The sequence below is a fragment of the Loa loa genome, assembly GCF_000183805.2.
Source record: "Loa loa unplaced genomic scaffold supercont3.212, whole genome shotgun sequence".
NCBI classification, from domain to species: Eukaryota; Metazoa; Nematoda; class Chromadorea; order Rhabditida; family Onchocercidae; genus Loa; species Loa loa.
In genome coordinates, this window is record NW_018108392.1 from 62,292 (window position 1) to 80,554 (window position 18,263).

Consider the following 18,263-nt stretch of genomic DNA (forward strand, 5'->3'; position numbering starts at 1 on the left):
ACATCTAATCTTATAAACACGTTTATCTCTAGATTTCTGTTAATTATTGTGTTTCTTTCCTTTCTCCAAACAAAGTATATTGTGATTGAAACCACTTAATATAAGTTAATATATATATGGCTAATTTCTCTGGTAGCTGTGAGTATACGTTAACTTGTTATGATTGTTTCTCCTTACACACTCCATATATAAACATAAGGAATCCTAAGATTCATTCATTGTTGCCAAAAACCCATCTGTCGACACTCAGGTTCACACAAATGCTCTCCTCTATCTCTCCCAATCTACTAATCCTCACAAAATCTCTCATTATTCTACTGGTTTTACCCTGGAAGTCATTCTATTGTAATTGGGATTATTTGAACCTATCTTCACTCTATTTGGTATCCAGACGATAATAAAGGATACATTGTAAGTCATTTCTTTAAAATTTAACAGCTTTCACAACGAACAATCTCCCTCATCTTCTTAATTCCCTTTCTTTTAATTGTCACAACTTATACAAGTAATTACATAGCATTGAAATTTCGCACCAATAATGAGCCTATTAATTATGAAATAGACAAAACTGATCTTTTAAAAGAAGAAAAAGTTATCGAATGAAAAAAAGAGTATTATTAAAATTGCAAAAGATGGAGTGCCATAGAAAGGTCTAGGTAAATGTAAGAGATGACATGGACAACTACAAAAGATAGCATATCGATAAAGCTTAACGACTACAAAATACGTCATAAAAAACCAAAAAAAGAAACTGTAAAACTGACAGTTTTAACGTATAACAAAGCCTTTATGCTTGAAGAAAACAAAAAACGAAACAAGATAGTATCATAAAATTAAAATATCAAAAATAACAAAATGGAAATGTCATCGTCGATGAATTGAAGTTAAAATGTTCGCATTTTGTAGCGATGTTAACTTCAATCCATCGATGACAACATTTTCAAATTCAATTCGAAAAAAAAAATTCGTAAGTTGGTGCATCTACAGCAGGCCTGAGTAGCGCAGTTGGTTAGCGCGTCAGTCTCATAATCTGAAGGTCGTGAGTTCGAACCTCACCTCGGGCAGGCTTTTGACTTTTGTGCGTTAAATTAATGGTCAATAGCTTCTAGCAAATTCTAATTTAAAATATAGTAACGTTGCACTTTCCACAACGTCTTATCTTTAATAACTTAATATTGAGAACTGAAATATTATCATATATGTATTAAAATAAGGTGGGATTTGATAGCAATGCCGCAAAATCTGCTTTTTTTTAGTAATAATATTTAATTTTTTGACCTTCTTTTTTGTCGATGTTATTCAATTTTTATATACTTAATTTATATTTAATTTTTTAGCACAGGTATGTAATTTTTTTAGCATTGAAATCTAATTTTTGGTGAAAGTATCTTATTCTTGACGTTTTTTGGTGATTGAAATATTACGACGCATACATTAAAATAAGCGAAACCTTGGTAATAATGCCGAAAAGTCTTTTTGAGCTTTCCTTTTTCAAATTTTTAGTGTGACATTTAAATTTTTTGGTGCAGATATTTAAATTTTTAGCGTTAATTTTTTAGCGATGATATTTAATTCCTTTTTTTCCTGATATTTAACATCTTTTTGCATAATTCTTCCGCCAATTGGCAAAAATTGTGATTTGTGTCGTTATGCTAATATGATTTCGGTTTTTTCTCATTCTTTTGCAAATTCATTTCATTAAAAATTTTTTTGATATTTATTCAACAATAGCCCATTTAATGATGATGAAAAAAGGCTTGATATTAAAACTAATTTTAATAAATTTGATATATCCTTTCCCTCTTTCATATATTTTTAATCCTTTAATAAGAAGAAATGCGCAGTTGAAACATTCAAATTGTCATATTTGGTCGGCGTTTTTATTTTCAGTAAATCCTGCATCCATTTTACTTCTGAAATAAACAAAAATTGCATATTTCCATCCAAAAAATGTAATTTTTTCCTTATTTCGATAGCAATTTTATTATTTATTCATTGTTGTTGTATAACTAATAAGTTAATTCTACTTAAATCAGCAGTGGAAGTACAATGACAATTATCAAGTATAGTTTTAGTGGCAACGCTCGTGGTTAGTAAAAATCTGGAAATATGGAGATATTAATATATTAACTAAGCATATCGGGAAAACTGCAATAATTCATTTATTAATTAAGACGAAATGTTTTCTAAAAATGTTCATTTCATTTTGAAATCTCATTAAAACATAATGAAAATGTTGTAAAAGCATTGATAATTTTATTCTTCTAATAGAAATATAGTTAAATGCTTCTCTAATCAATCAGCTTTAAGGCATAAAAATTCTTATTCAACAATCCCACTCCACAAATTTTATTAATTAATTATACTGTTTTTATCAATTCTTATCTCACATCAAATTCAAGGGCTAACTGTTCCTCTGCGAAATGATGATATAATTGCATAAATAAAAGAAAAAAAGTTTTAAATGGACATTTTAAATAAAGTCATATGTGTCATCTATCAGATTCTTTCACTTAATTTAATTATTAATTAACCAATTCTGCTGCTTTTTTTGACAAAAAAAAAAAAAAGACAGAATTGCTTAATTCTTTTTGTTTTTTTTGAAAAGCATACGATGTGGATTTTCAGGATCAAAGCCCATAACATTTGATGGGCAATAACCCAAATTTTCCTTATTTTGTGTGACAATAAGGCCTAATGCGAAGAGCACCAGTAGTAAAATAACAAATATCAATGTTCCTATGGCCAAAATCTTCATTCCATTACCTTTCTGAAATGATTATTTCACTTTGAAAGTTAAAATCAGTTTGCAAGTTTTGATTTTAACATGCAAATAATTAATACAATAATCCCTGCAATCATTCATTCAAACGTTTGTGAAGTTATACTGAAAAATAAATACTAGCATTTAAAAATCATTCCAAAAAAACCTTTTAACATGATAATTAAACCTTGTATAAACTTTATTGTTGATTAACGCAAAATTATTTCACATATATAAACTTCTTAGTCTTCAATTTTAATTTTGTTGAAATATCTTTTGGAATTTTAAAAAATGAGATGTTATCCACCGGATGATGATGAAAGACTTCGATGACACGCGGTATTGAAATACGATCAGCGCGATCAACCAATCCTAAATTGGAGAAATCAGAATCCAATAGCCATGCATCACGATCAGTTATCTGGAAAACTTAAAAAAATTTCTTCCTTCAAACTTTTTCTTGAAGTCATCACGAAGTCAAATGTTATCCCTGTCGAAGTTTTCGAAAAATGCTCATCCTTTATTATTAAAAAATGAAAAAAAAGATATATATATATATATATTAAAACCAAATTCCTACAACTTCCACTTCATTTTTACTAGTTTTATCAAAATTTTTTCGATCATAATGGAATGACCTGAAATGCAAAAAAAGGAATCCACTATGACAAACTTACTAATTGCAAATTAATTATTTTAAAAAAAGTCAAATAAAATTTAATTCTGAGAAAAAAGTCTTATAAAAATGAACAGTCATCACTAGTTTATACTTTGTTGTTATATTTATATCGTGCACAAAAGAAAATACTGCAATACCAATAATTTCAAAATTTGCAAAGCATTTGGTGGAATACAATTAGAATCAATAATCCGTCGCCAGCTGTCATTAATATATAAATGTGTCGCAGTTGTATGATCACTTTGTAGAATACCAAATGATAATGCTTCTTCATTGTTCTGCTAAAAAAAAAGTAAATGTTTTTTGCAAAATTTTCAATTTTAAATTATGGTTTTCAAAACCATAAAAAACAACAAAAGACGCCAATTGTGAATTACTTTTTAATTTTTACTCCCTAAAAAATAAATGAAATATCAACTAAGATTTCAACGATTGATTACACATCGAAATTAATTCATTATTCGATCATCCTATCCTATACCATATATATATATATATATATATAAAGTTCAATGATAAGCTAATATATTTATTAGATTATTTCTTTCCCCAAATAGTATCATATCACCAGCCAATAAAGAAAAAAACATTTTATCTAATTTTAACTTCGATTCATTTTGTTAACAACTGTCAAAAAAAATAAACGTCATTACGAAATTTTTCTCGAAATTTCAATAAATGAATCTATAACCGAAAAAAATTAATGATAAAAAAATGAAAAAAGAAAATAATTATCGAACTTGAGGATTATCAGTTGGTTTTGTTACTGGATATCTATCATATTTTGATAATATTTGCTCATAACGTTGTTTGGCGTAATACAAGACCTCAATATTTTAATAATTATCATTATTAATTTACATTTTTAACTGAATGCTTATAAAAGAAATAATTAAAGGTAATTAGCATCGTCATATTACTATGCTTTGTTTAATCAGTTTATCGTGTTAAATCATTTAAAAATAAATTAAAGAATTCATGTTTTAAACATTAATCAAACATTGAAATTTAACTCAAATTAACTTTTCTAATTTAATTCCTAATTTCATTTGGATTTGTTTCATTATTCTCATCAACAAAACTGTATGTATTGACATAAATTACTAAAGTACATCACTCAACAAGAAAAAAAAATCTATTTTTATGTATCTTAGATAGTTTGAACAATTAGTCAATCGATCGATAATTAAACTTTGAAAATGATACAATCGAATAAATAATCTGTTAATTAACACTATTAGATGTATATTGGTGTATAATAATCTTTCAATGTTTTTTCTCAGCTAGAATTTTTAAAATTTTTTAAAAGTAAAAAAAGAATTTTTCTAAAAAAATTTATCAATAATTATTTTCATGCAATACTTTCAAATCTTTTTTTTTCCTCATCAGTTGGATTATCCTTTATCAGTATAGAACTGATATATGATTCAACTTTTTCAAGCCATGTCATATCACCATGTCTATCCAGAATAGCCGGAAAGGTTTCAATATCACAAGCGGCTACCACACGTGGATCCATTTTATAATTCAGCATTGTTGTTGATAGTACTGTTTCGATATCACTAAAAATCGACAATTTCCATTTTTTTTAAATTATTTTAAAAATAAGAAAAGTAAAAAAAGTCAATAATTATGAAAATTACAAACATTTCTTTTCCGGATATGAAATGGTTATTTTCTTTTTCTGGATTACATTAAATTAGGGAACAAAAATTACGCAAGAGCGAAATCAATCCGTTTACTGAGTTCCTTGTTAAATCGAATAGCAAACTCTTCATCTCCACGAGCACGCGTGTCACGTACATCTGGTATCGTCGTTTCCGTCAAACGATGATCATATTCATCATGACGTGGTTGCATCTTCCAATCATTTTGCCATGAATTAGGTGACTTAAGAAAAATTCATCACTAATTCTGTTAATAATTACACCATAACTGATCAGTAATTATAGAATATTTGTAAGGTATGTATCCGAATATAGTTATTTAAAATTAAAAAACATGCAAAAGGTATATATGCACCAAAAAAATTTTTCAAATATAATAACTGAACCATAGAATTCAATTGTATAGCCATTCCATTAATTAATTAATCACTAACCGTAGTAGCAGTCGACATTTTTGTAACCGTAGAAAACCCGGAAACTGATTCGATGCTGGGAGGATAGTCATTAAGTGGCCAATGATCTAGAGGGATCTGAAGAAGAAGGAAAAATTATTCCCAAAAGATATGCCATAACTAAATAACAGAATGAATAGATAAAAATGTTGGATACATCTTAACTTAATAATTGGATAAATTAAAAAATTACTCAGTAAATGAATAAACTGTTAAAAAGGGAGTAGAAAAAAAGAGAAATAAACCAATGAATTGATAAATAAATGAAGTTACTGATTGCATAATATATTAACTTCAATCATTCAAAATGATAAATTTATGCTTCAACAATTATAAATTTAATAATTTTTTTATTCCAACATGAAAAATCGACTCTTACCTGTCCTTTACTATAAACTTTCGTTTCACCAAAAACTGTTGTCGCTTGTGGTTTATATGAATATTTGGAAGGCATAATGCGTAAATGACGTAATTTGTTGCCTTCTTGCTAAAAAATTAAAAGGAAAAAAAAGTGAAATTAAATTTTATATTTTGATGAAAGTTAACAATTTTTACAATATTGAAGCTAAATTAAAACTGTCACAATTGTTAAAATTATGACGGAATGATTTTCAAGAAATAATCTCTCATTTTAATCGTTTAACATTAAAACATTTAACTGTAAATAATTCTAAATTTTAATTTCATACGGATAATAATAATGTGAGAAGTTTGTTTTATTAATATTATATTCGACAAAATTACATAGAATAACCTGTTAGATTGGAGGTAAAAAAAAAGATTATATGAATTAAATATAATAATCATTTAAGGAAGCGCCTCCTAATAGAATAAATTTTAATCCTCCAAAGGTTAAATTGTGAGAAAGTTAATGAAATAAGACAAGTAACTTACAACAGCATAATGGATATCATCATAAACAATATGTAGGCCATTTTTGTTGAGTACTCGCATGAAATAGTAATGAAAGCCAGCCCAAATTGGATAATCGATTAATTCGTTGCATAAATCCGACACAGTTACATCTTTTAAAACTATTAACCTATTTTAAAAATTCTTTTAAAGCAACTAAATATAACAATTGGAGGGAAAATTTTTGAGGAATACATTTAAATCTATTTTGCCACTTTATTTATTTAATATTATCTTCATCTTATTTTATTATCATATCAAAATTTCGTTAACAAAATATTAGTATTGTCAATTTTAGTCATGATAAGATTTTTTAATTATTTCAAAATTTATGAATAGTCAAGTGATATAAAGATTGATAAGATTTTGATAAAACAAAACTTTTTTTCTCTTCCCTTTTAAATAGTAGGATAAATTTTAATTTAATTAGAGCACTAGCACACATTGCTGGATGAATTGAATACATCATATTTCCTGCTATCACTAATCAAGAATCAAGATTATCAAGGTCAATATCGAAAATATCAGGATCAATCAGGATCATAATCATTATCAATACCTCCCCTTAAAAACAATTACACTTTCCGGTTACTAAATCACCGAATGATATTTTCCTGAATGCATCATATTTTCCGTGCCACTAAGCTGTCTAACGATATTTTCCGAAAAAGATCAGATTGAACTTAACAAAGAAGCAAATAAAAACCTTGTAGCAGATGATCGTTTAAATGGAACTGTTTTCCGTATTTTATGTTGTAATGCGGCATAATTACTCATATGTTTCCGGGCATGAACCCAGTGCTTATGACTTGATGTAAAGGCCTAGAAATGATGAATCACAAAGTTTCCCGAGATGACATCTTGAATTATTCTAACAAAAAATAATTATAACTTTTTTTCTTGCATTTATGATAATGGAATGCTATCTCATGTTGCTAGAGAAATATGCAAATTAGGAAAAGCTCAACCAAAATATCATTACATGCCTTAACTTGTTCAACAATATTGTTTTGTTCCAAATTTTTCTCAATATTTTGAAGTCTTGCTCGTTGATAGGCTCGTAAATCAGCAAAATGACGGTCAATCAAAACTTTTATCATTGTTGGTCCACATTTCTAAAAATATTATCGATTTATCTGAATTTGTTTTCTGATTATTATCTATCTGTCTCTACAAAATATTAACACTTAATCAATTTTATCGTCAAAAAAAAAAGGTAACAAGAATCATTTTGATTTGTTTTTAATTTGAAATTTCAATTTTTTCAATTTCAACCAGAAAAAATAATTATTTCCAATAAATAGAATATAATATTAACAACCTGTTCTCTTGCATATGATGCTAAAAATGTTGGTAAAACTTTACGACCTTTCATTGATCGTAAATCTGGTCGAAATCCACCACCTGTAATGTGTTGTAGTTCCAATTTACGATTATATTCACCATGTAGTACCAAAACTGTCCTTAAAAAAAATTATTATTTGAATAATTGTACCAAATTTACACAAATTTCATTCCAAAAGCAAAAATTTTCCTAAACATTTAAATGAAATATATGAAATAAAACTTTAAATTTCTCAGCTTATACTCTTAACATATGTATAAAATTTCATTCATTAACTATTACTATAACATTGAAATCATAAATATCAATATAGAGAAAAAAAAAGAAAGAAGAAATTTCAGTTTACGTACGAGATGAAATCATTAATTTCATAAAAATCACCACGTTTCATAATATCATCCGGTATAACACCCATATAATACACTTTTGTATTGAAATGATCAATCGCATATAACTATAAAAATATTATCAATATGATATTATTAATTTAAGAATTCTTTTCAAATGTTTTGTCAACTTTTAATAAAAGTTACATTGAACATTGTGCAATTAATATTTATTCTTTTACCAAATTTCTCCATTTTTGATTTGATGTTTTTCGATAATCAATTTCATCGTATAATTTATCAATAAATTTTACACAGTTTTACTTCTTTAATTAACATATAATCGTTGGAGTTATTTTCAAATTTAATGGACACTTATTGAATTGATTTTTAAAAAAAAATTAATAAATTGAAATAAGTTTAAAATTTGTTCAATTATTTATCACTACTGATTGAACATGACATGAAACTTACATCAGTGATACGCTGGTAACTTTTATAGACAAACCATCGATTAGATACTTTATGAAAATAGACTCGATACGGTTCATTTTCCGGGTAATAACTGTATTTTTGACATGATCAGTTCATATATTCATATATTGTTTGTTTAAAAATATATTGTTATTGTGTAAAATATATTCATATATTGTTTAAAAAAAATGAATTATTACATTTAACTTTCTCATCGTGCTTTTTGAAGTAAATTTAACTTTTGATTTTATGAACGAAATGCAAAATCAGAAAATATTTTTTATTAGCACAAATAACACTCACTACTCCGCATGACAATATTGTTCGGAAAGAAGTTTTAATCGAAAATATTTAACTTCGGTAATATCTTCCGGTTTCATCTCTGCTTGTGAAGCAATCCATTTCGAATACTGAAATTGCAACTGATTATCATGAAAATACTTGCGATGATAAAAAAATCATACAAAAAACTGAAAATATATAAAATTAAATTTAATGTCATTTCAATCTTTGAACTAATGCAATAAAAATATACCTCATGTTCCTTAGATAGGTTTATTGGTTTGTTTCGCAAGATAAGTTCTGCTCGATGATTACTAACTTTCAACTTTTCTCCTAATCTCGACATTTTCTTAAATCAAAATCCCATCTGTATAGATACTGGAATTGAACATTTTGTTTGGGTTAATCTGTCAACAAAGTTCACCAAAATAGATGATCATTTGTGGACAATTGCACATTTGTAAACTAAATTAATAGCACATTCTTACTTTGGATGCTATTATATTATCAAAAGAAGAGTTAAATAAAGTAATGTTTTATGAAAAGTATGACAAATATGATGAATGTGACGTTTTTGATAAGTTTTCTTGATAAATTGATAAATTCTAACATAATGAAACGTAAATAGCTTAAATATAATCGTGTATCTGAATAATTTTATCTTATACAGTATGGATATATCACTGATAAAGTAGGATGATAAGCAAATTGAAATACACAACTGCTTGACAGCAATAAAAGATAAACTTATAAATGTGAAAAAGTTTGTCAGCAAATTTATATAAAAATTAACTTCGATAAGCATAACTGCGTTTGCAAATGGTGCAGGAATGATTGAAAATTTTGCATCGTTGAAATTTACTGTTTTACATTAGCATATGTATTGTCACATAATGATCATATTAAATGTCATTTTACGATTCATTTCTTAAAATGCTTCTTACCTTAATGATGATTCATCATTTGATATTTCTTGTAAAACTAATTGAAATAATAATGGACAGGAAATGGATCAAAATAAGGCGGCAATAATGCATTTGGCATTCAAATTATTGTAAAAGGTATAATATGCTAATATTTCAAATAATTTTAACGAAGGAAATGACAATGTAAGAAATCATTAATGAATAAATAGTAATCGATATTATTAGAAGTTGCTAATAATAATTAATTACTAAATGATCGTCACATATTTGTTATAGAATTAACAACGTATAACTTTCATGAGTGTCAGATAGATTGTCATTCGGTTAATTGATGTTCCTCAAAATATATCTACAAATAGAGTGATAATATGACATGAATAGAAAAAGTTTTATTCCATCGAGAATTATAAGGAAAAAAAGAGTATTGTCTAATGGGACAAAGTTATGCCAAACAAACTTCCTTCCATTTAAAATGATTTATAAACTTGAAAACCTAAATTCTTTTCAATCAATCGATAGTGTATTTTAGTAGTGTAATAGTAATTTCATCGAACTGTTTGACTAATTTGTTGTACTCAGCTGAACTGTATTATTTTATGAATGATGGTATATTCTGTCATCGATCTGTAATGTATTTTTACGTTTTCTGCTTCTTTTCTCGACAGAGAATACAGTCCAATTTCAAATTAGTGTCATGTCAAAATCCATTGACCATAGTTGAAGAATTAAAATATTAGCGGATATACAAGGATCATAAGAAGCCAATATGGAAATGAAGTTTACTACTAAAGCAGGAGGAGCCCAAAGGGTTTAGAAGAAGAGAACTTTAAAAATTGGAGCAATTCAGTCAGGAAATTCAGCTAGAGTAGACGACAGCATAAGCGACAGTTAATTAGAAACGACAATTCTCCATTGATCCATTTGTTCATTCTTCTACGATAGCATATCAATAGTGACGTAAAAACAGAAGCAACAGCAGTGATGGAACAAAAGGGTGAGCAACAGTTACAAAAAGAAAATACGATAATGTAGCGAAGAACATTTAGAGGTATGTTGGTATCCCTTCGTATTTACTGTATGTTTTCATTTCCTCCCTATTATTGTATAAGGGTAATATTGTGCAGTATCGTATATATATCGTAAGACCAATAAAAGCTACTGTCAACGAGATGAATAAATTGTAAGGTACTTTTTTCGATGGAGAAAATATGCATATATGCGTGTCTACTTACTTCTAAATTTAATCTTTACTATTCTTTGTCTAACTTCTTCCTTGCAAATGTTATTTGATTCATAATTGGATTATGAATGAATTATGAGCGGCATTTGTCAAACGGTAAATCTCATCGATTATGGTATTGAGATCAATAAATCCTTCTGTCTTCTGATCAATAATACCTTGAACTTATTTATTAGAGCAATAGTTGGCCGATGAGAAGTAAGCCAAATATGATAGATTAGATTAACCCTTATAGTTTAATTTATGTAATTTTCGAAGCATTAATTATCAGACATTGTGATAAAAAATGATTCCTTCCTATTGGCCAATGATGATGTTGCAATTTTCTTTACATCTTATCACTTTGCTAATCATATCAATTAAATACGATAGTTTTCCAAGATTAGGAAAGAAGTTGTAGTAATAGTTTCATGGTTTTTTTTTCTTTTTTTTTTTGCAACTATATCATTATAGTTATAAGAAATGCTTTAGATTTCCTCTCTGTAGAAACAATGTTTTGATCATCGTTATTTGTCATCAAAGATTATTTCCCTATCACATACCTTAAATTGATTGATAAAACTTTCGTTATAGCTGCATGAAATGAAAGAATGTGACATTTCAAAATATTGAATTCCCTGGTTGTCGATTAGTTCAAACATTCACTACTCATCTTTCCACTTTGCTTTAAATGCGTCCAATGATCGGTCGATTCTTCGATGAAATAGCCAGAGAATTTATAATCGTTTCTGTGGTCGTTCAGCAACAGGTTAGTATTAGCTTTTATTATCTCTAAGGCCTCATCTGGAAAAACCATAGTTACACTTTCATCAATCCACAGTTTCTTTCCAACAAAGGTATCATCTAGTCATGGAGAGTTTTTAATTAGTGGATGAGAATTGCAGGAAATTTAAGAAGCTATTCCTTGCCACCAATCCATTGATATCATATCATATAAGAATCCCACCAGCCGTTATTTATTGAAACTTCTACTAGTGTTTGGCTTTAAAAATATCTGACCAGAAAATATCGTACTTTGGGTTAGATCTATAACTGATTAAATCTTTAAACTTTAAACTTGTTTTCTCATTCCAGACACACCAAATTACTTCCTTTCATCAAGTTTTCCCACTTCTCTTCATTTCTACTTTCCCATTATTGCTATATTAAGTGATTCTTTACCGATACCATAATTTTCTCTCATTTACCCAACATTGCAACCATCATTCCCTCCAGAAGAGAGAATGAGTTCCCTTTAGAAATGCCACCGATCTAGCGTTATTTCAGGTTTATTCTTTTAATATAATCTCATCTGTACCAACACTGCAAAGATTCAGTTGCATCGCAGTAAAAAGAGGGAATTTTGAAGAAAAATGGTGATTGATTGAAAAGAATTTAAGTTTTCAAGTCAGCAATCATTCCAATGATTAAAAGTTTAAAGAGAATCAATGCCATTTTGTTGGTCAAATGAGAGGAAACATTTTCTGGCCTTATGCAATGAAGTGAATTCTTAAAGTTTTTTTTTTTTTTGGCTTTAATTGTTTTTTGTAATTCTAAAGCGAAATAAAAAAAGTAGTATTGCTGTTAGTCAAAAAGTTCCCGCATGTAATTATTTGCATGCTGTGATGAAAAACTTTAGAATTCATTTAGAATTCTAAAGTTTATCCGAAAAACCTGATGATAACAGGCCTAAAAGTTAAAAAACTAATTAACACATTAAAAACTAATTAGCTAATCAATTAATAATCACTGGTAATACAATGTTTGGATTCGTAACATTAATTAATATGAGCTTTTTGCGTAATTTTCACAAAAGTTGACCGTTTCATTATTACTAGTTGTTACATTTACCCTAATTACTAAATATGGATGGCAAAGTAAACAGTAGATAATAGAGAAATGGCATTTTATCAAACTAATCAATAGGGTTCAACAGAAAAGAACCAATCGTTTCCTATGATGATGTGTTATAATCAACGTTTCAAAAATTAAACAAATTAGGCCACAATGCTTAGCTTCATCCGTTATATTCAGTTCGTTTCCCACTGATCAATATCGCACTAGTAAATGGCTCAAGGACATTATTGATGCTTCCCATCGATGTGCTCAAAAAAAAAAAAGATTTGTTTAACTGTTCAAATGATGTTTTGTATTTGAAATTACAAAAGAAGTAATCAGATTGATAAATTAATACAGTTAAAAATTCCCTCTTTTAAAGTATTAACTTTAAATATCAGTTTAACATATTAGAGTTTTCTATCTAACAATTAAGAATATGCATCAGTAGGAAAGAAAAGCTTGCTATTATTATTATGTGATTTTATAACTAGTTTTAATAAGTATATTGTAAGAAAAAATATATTGTATGCTCTTTACAGTTTAACCAACAAATTAAACAACTTTAATTGTTCTAATGCATCAGCAGAAGCAAAATTTATCTTTACATTTCTCATTATTCAACTTGACTAAAAAAATTAAAAGATTTTAATATTTATCGTTTCTAAACGCATTGAAATGCATTACTTCAACAGTTTGTTTCTAGGAAAAATACACCGATATTTTTGTTTATTTCAACTTATCTCCAAAGAGTTGCTGTTATCAACCAATCATTATTTAATATTACATTTTCAAAATAACATTCGTCATCATCCTAAATATAGAGAATTAGATTTCCCCATATTATAATGAGAAATTGTTAATCATGTAAAAGAATACAACAGTAAAACAAAATGAGAGCTTCGGAATCACCTTGATATAATACCACCTTGATATAATTCACTTTAGCTAAAATAACTAATCACTGATAATCTGAGTCATCTTAACTACGATAAGCCATAAATTACATTTATACTTGAACAATGCCATCATTGTTCTTAAGCATTTGTGCAAAGAAACTAAAAATTTCTTTGCCAAATTAATTATTGTTATCTTTCCTCATATCGTTTTATTTCTCCTTTCACGGCGATAAAAATTTGTTCCACAATGCAAGCTGAAATTTAAAATTTGTAACAAGAAAAAAAAGAAATACCAAACATAACATTAGGTTAAAATATCATTAATGATGCACATAGAAACAAGGTTGCTCAGATTTAACTTGAAACAAATAAAAAAATTCAACCACTTATTATTTGAATCATTGCACAGTGTATTAATACATTACTAAAGGTGTCCATATATTGTAATTTTTAGCATGTAAACTGTGTTATGTCAAAAATCTTCATCATTTGCTTTTTAGAACAAAAGACTACTTCTACCAAAAAAAGACTATCTCTACTAAAAAAAACGACTACTTCTACCAAAAAAAAAAATTGGTAGAAGTAATCGTCTAACCATTATTTTCAAGCATTCAAACATTCACTTTTTCAGCATAAACTACAGTTTGTTTCATCGTTTCTTTTAAGCGAAACACCAACCATTTCAAACGTATCGCACTGAAATGACATGAAATGACGAAAAATAAGCTGATATTGCTTGTAAATTGGAAAACTTTGCCATCTTGCTCAGTGTTTTGAGTCCTTCACTTTTTTTTTCTTATAAAGAGAGGATAGATGAGAGACGGGATGGAAAGAAAAAGCGTAGACGGTAAGCAAAGGAGGGAATGATTTGCAGAAATTCCATATTTAAATTTCAGCCTTCCGCTACCACATAGAGAGGAAAAAATACGAAAATTAGATTAGGATTACAATCATTTCTGGTAAGATTTATAATTTCTTGAATCGTAGCAAATTATCTATAATTAACAGATAACAGGAACTGAGAAAAATTTTTGAAAAATTCCGCATTTAAACAGGAAAAAAAGAAGTACACGACAATAAATAGTAGAAATATCTGTATAATAAGCAAGGATGATATTATAGAATTTTTGGAAGAAAACACTGGAATATATGAAAAAGAAAATGACAAAGGAAGAAATAACGAAAAGAAAGGATGCAAGAATAAAGCAAAGATATAAATTTAAGGTAACGAAAACGAAAATATCAAATTCTTTCCTAACGAAAATATCGAAAAAATTAAATTTATATAAAACCCATCAACTCGTATACGTCTACGTTCCTGAGCGATACGTTGATTACGTACCCATTGATTCCGAATAAGGTAATTTACCTCATTGCTATGAATGCAATATCTTTTTCCCCTTTGCCTCTTATGTTTGCGGTTGGTTTAAAAGATTGCATTTTCCTTTTTTTGAAAATTTTTTTTCCTTTGATCAGCTTGGGTATACTTGATGTTTCCTTATCTTAATCAATTGGACAGATTAATTGAACAATTTGGACAGATGGAAAGCTATCGACATCTTTTGGATGCTTATCGACTCTTCTCTTAACTTCTCGATAAAATCGTTAAAAGAAGCGACGTGAATTAGTACCTCAATTCAGCCTATTACAGGAATGGTATCTCATTTCAACCTGTTGCCTTACTCTCTTCCACATCTCATTCTCTATCTCATTTGATATTTCGAATTATGTCTCATTGCTATAACTAATTCACACATTTCTTGAACTTCACATGTATATCTATGCATCTACCAACTATGCGTCTGTCATGGTATTTTCTGAATTAGTAAAATTTTTTTTCAAAAAAACTCCAGAAATTTTTTTTTTAATTCATAGAAATCTTAAATCTTTTTAAGTGCGGTTCTTTGCTTGTTGAAAGTGTATATATTGCTGATGTTCGCAGGCATAGTATTTCGTTAGCATATATACCAGATTGATCTTTTTAGGTGTAGTACTTTGCTAATGTATATACAGATTGATGGATATTGAATACGATTCCGAAACATTGTTTGCTGAAGATGATGGAAAGGAACACGAGAAGACTGGCAAAAATGGTCGATTATCATCATATATTTTGTTTTATCGTTATTTATTAATTTTATGCCAACATATTATTTGATGTAGAAATGAAGTTGCAGTACAATTTAATCTTCTGAGGATTGATTTGTTAAAAGCAAATAACAAGCATTTCACATTATCTACTTTCAGCAAAACCTTCCGAGGAACAAATTTTGAACGACCTACTGAAGAAAGATGAACGGAAGATTCGTAAGCAACGTACTGTGAGGAATCCAAAATTGCGAGATATTGAACTTTGTGGGTCAAATGGTTTCCTCGAATTGAAACGAAGTTTCGATAGTTATATGCCGAAGAATAAAAATCCAGTTGGTCTTGGTCCTTTCATCCTGTAGTTGTTTTCTACACAGCCTTCTGCTATGATTCACTCGCTAGAAATTCCATGATAGACTTAGGCAATATTTGAGAAATCAAGAAACTAGCTTAAGATCAGTTTATCAATAACTCATAATGAATAAATCACTTGCCTTATTAAATTGAAAATGACCTTAATAAATCACTTGCCTCAACATTAGAAATGACCTTTTAACCTCTTGAATCCAATAATATATGTTGAATCTGAGTAATGTGCAATTTAACGTTTCACATAACTGTGTTATGTTAAATGACATAACATAGGATAAGTTATATATACAGATGCTATGCACATTGGCATAAATTTTTTGCTGATTTTTGTATGTCATCTCATTAGTTGAAAATGATGAAATTTTTAATTCAGTTACATGTCAGTTATGTCAAGCAGAAGCGATTAGAAGATTTCTGTTTTTCCTCCTTTTTAGTATGATGATTTGCTTGCAATGATAAACGGAATAGAACATTGGGGACACCTACTGTGTCCTAAAATGACATTTGAAGATTTTGTGGCTCGTGTGGAATCCCTGAGTGATAAAAGAATGATAAAAGTGAGTTATCAATTCCTTGTAAAAAAATTCAGTATGGTCTTTTTTTGGAGAGGCTATCCTTCCACTGATGATTGTCAATATTTGTTTCTCAATTTTCAGCTGTTGGGGAGAAAATTGCAGTGTATCATGATTTATATGAAAAATCTTTCAGGAGAGTACCTCTTTTCAGTCCGATGTTATTCATTTTAGACAATGTTGACAAAAATGCGACTTGATATGCCTTTGACTGATGAAGACTTCGCAAACAAAGAAAATGAAGAGGATGTACAAATGGCTGTTAAAGGAAAAAATGAGCAGTTCACTGATATGTTACTGGATGACACAGATCTGTTTGAAATTCCCGACAATTTGCCATCTGCGCCTGTTACATCGTATCAAGCAACTTCACCTTCTAAATTCCCTGTACGTGAGAGATTTCACTCATATATTTTCAATTTTAGAATTTCACACCGTGAAAACGGAAAATCATTAAGATGGTGTATATATTTGCGTATATTTGTTTCAAGGTATCGAAATTATCATGGGAGCAGTTACAACGTATTGAAAAAAATAAACGTCGTGCGCAAGAACTCCGTGTGCAACGTGAGAAACGAATGAACCAGTTGAATGTCTTTGATTCAGTTGCAAAGAATGACGGTCCACCAGTTTGTACTGAGACAACAAGCAGTATGCCGTTCAGATCAAAATCGTTTGTTCAAGATGAGGATTCAGGAAAGCCCGAAGATGACGTCGATGTTATGATGGACGATAGCGAGGCATTAGATTTCATATTCTCTTCAAATTAATATTTTCTGTTTTCCTAATTTGCAATATGTTATCATGAACTTTCGCCCATTTTCTAAGTTATCTAAGACATATCGATACCACCTCTGAAACAGAGGTGGTATCGATATGTCTTAGATATTATTGAAACTGTAACATTATTGAACACGTTTAAATTTAGGACTTCTGTTGAATTATTTGCCTTATATGTCAAAGCCCGGCTATCATTTTTGCATTCTCAGTGGACTTAAATTTTGAGGATTTTTATAACTAGAGGAACTTTTTAATTTCGACAATCATTTTTGCACCTCTTTTAGATTTTATTTTCCTTTTTATTGTATATTTTATGTTGTGCGTTCCAAATATTCAACTGATGCACTACGATAAGGAAGCCACTACTTTTTTTGCTCCTCAGTTTTCATTTTGATAAATGATAAAAGCCAATTACAAAAATAAGTGCTCTTCCAATTTCGACGAATTTGGATTTTAGTCGACTAAAAACTGTGGCAGTGTCCAGAAGGAATTTGAGAAGGGAATGTTACATATTTCAGGAAAAAATATAGTATTCATACTTCAAGATATCTCAAAATATATCTGCTTTTAAATTTCGGTGCAGTTGTTGAGAATCCTCAAATCTGAAAATGCAGATCATAGTACAGTACTGAATTTATCGGGGAGAAGTAGAATAAACACAAGGAAATCT

At 28.6% G+C, this 18,263-nt stretch overlaps 3 protein-coding genes and 1 non-coding gene across 4 annotated transcripts; 2 read left to right on the forward strand and 2 right to left on the reverse strand.

Annotated features, from left to right (window-relative positions):
- The first annotated feature begins 990 nt into the window (after window positions 1-990).
- On the forward strand, window positions 991-1,064 carry LOAG_20067. Its single transcript has one exon. It is a non-coding gene; the product is annotated as a tRNA-Met (tRNA).
- Window positions 1,065-4,794: 3,730 nt separating this feature from the next.
- On the reverse strand, window positions 4,795-5,303 carry LOAG_01956 (hypothetical protein; the record flags this gene model as incomplete). The annotated part of the gene is made up of 2 exons (XM_003137494.2): window positions 4,795-5,005; window positions 5,161-5,303. 2 exons carry the CDS (start codon window positions 5,301-5,303, stop codon window positions 4,795-4,797), a joined length of 354 nt encoding a protein of 117 aa, XP_003137542.2.
- A 229-nt stretch (window positions 5,304-5,532) lies between these two features.
- LOAG_01957 (hypothetical protein) lies at window positions 5,533-9,247 on the reverse strand (the record flags this gene model as incomplete). The annotated part of the gene is made up of 10 exons (XM_020445904.1): window positions 5,533-5,640; window positions 5,942-6,049; window positions 6,457-6,604; window positions 7,181-7,296; window positions 7,443-7,589; window positions 7,796-7,937; window positions 8,170-8,273; window positions 8,620-8,710; window positions 8,923-9,029; window positions 9,155-9,247. The coding sequence occupies 10 exons, from the start codon at window positions 9,245-9,247 to the stop codon at window positions 5,533-5,535; spliced, it is 1,164 nt and encodes a 387-aa protein (XP_020303690.1).
- Window positions 9,248-15,760: 6,513 nt separating this feature from the next.
- LOAG_01958 (hypothetical protein) lies at window positions 15,761-17,583 on the forward strand (the record flags this gene model as incomplete). The annotated part of the gene is made up of 5 exons (XM_003137496.2): window positions 15,761-15,874; window positions 16,029-16,204; window positions 16,676-16,798; window positions 16,988-17,200; window positions 17,305-17,583. Exons 1-5 carry the CDS (start codon window positions 15,799-15,801, stop codon window positions 17,581-17,583), a joined length of 867 nt encoding a protein of 288 aa, XP_003137544.1. The 5' UTR covers window positions 15,761-15,798.
- Between the last annotated feature and the right edge of the window lie 680 nt (window positions 17,584-18,263).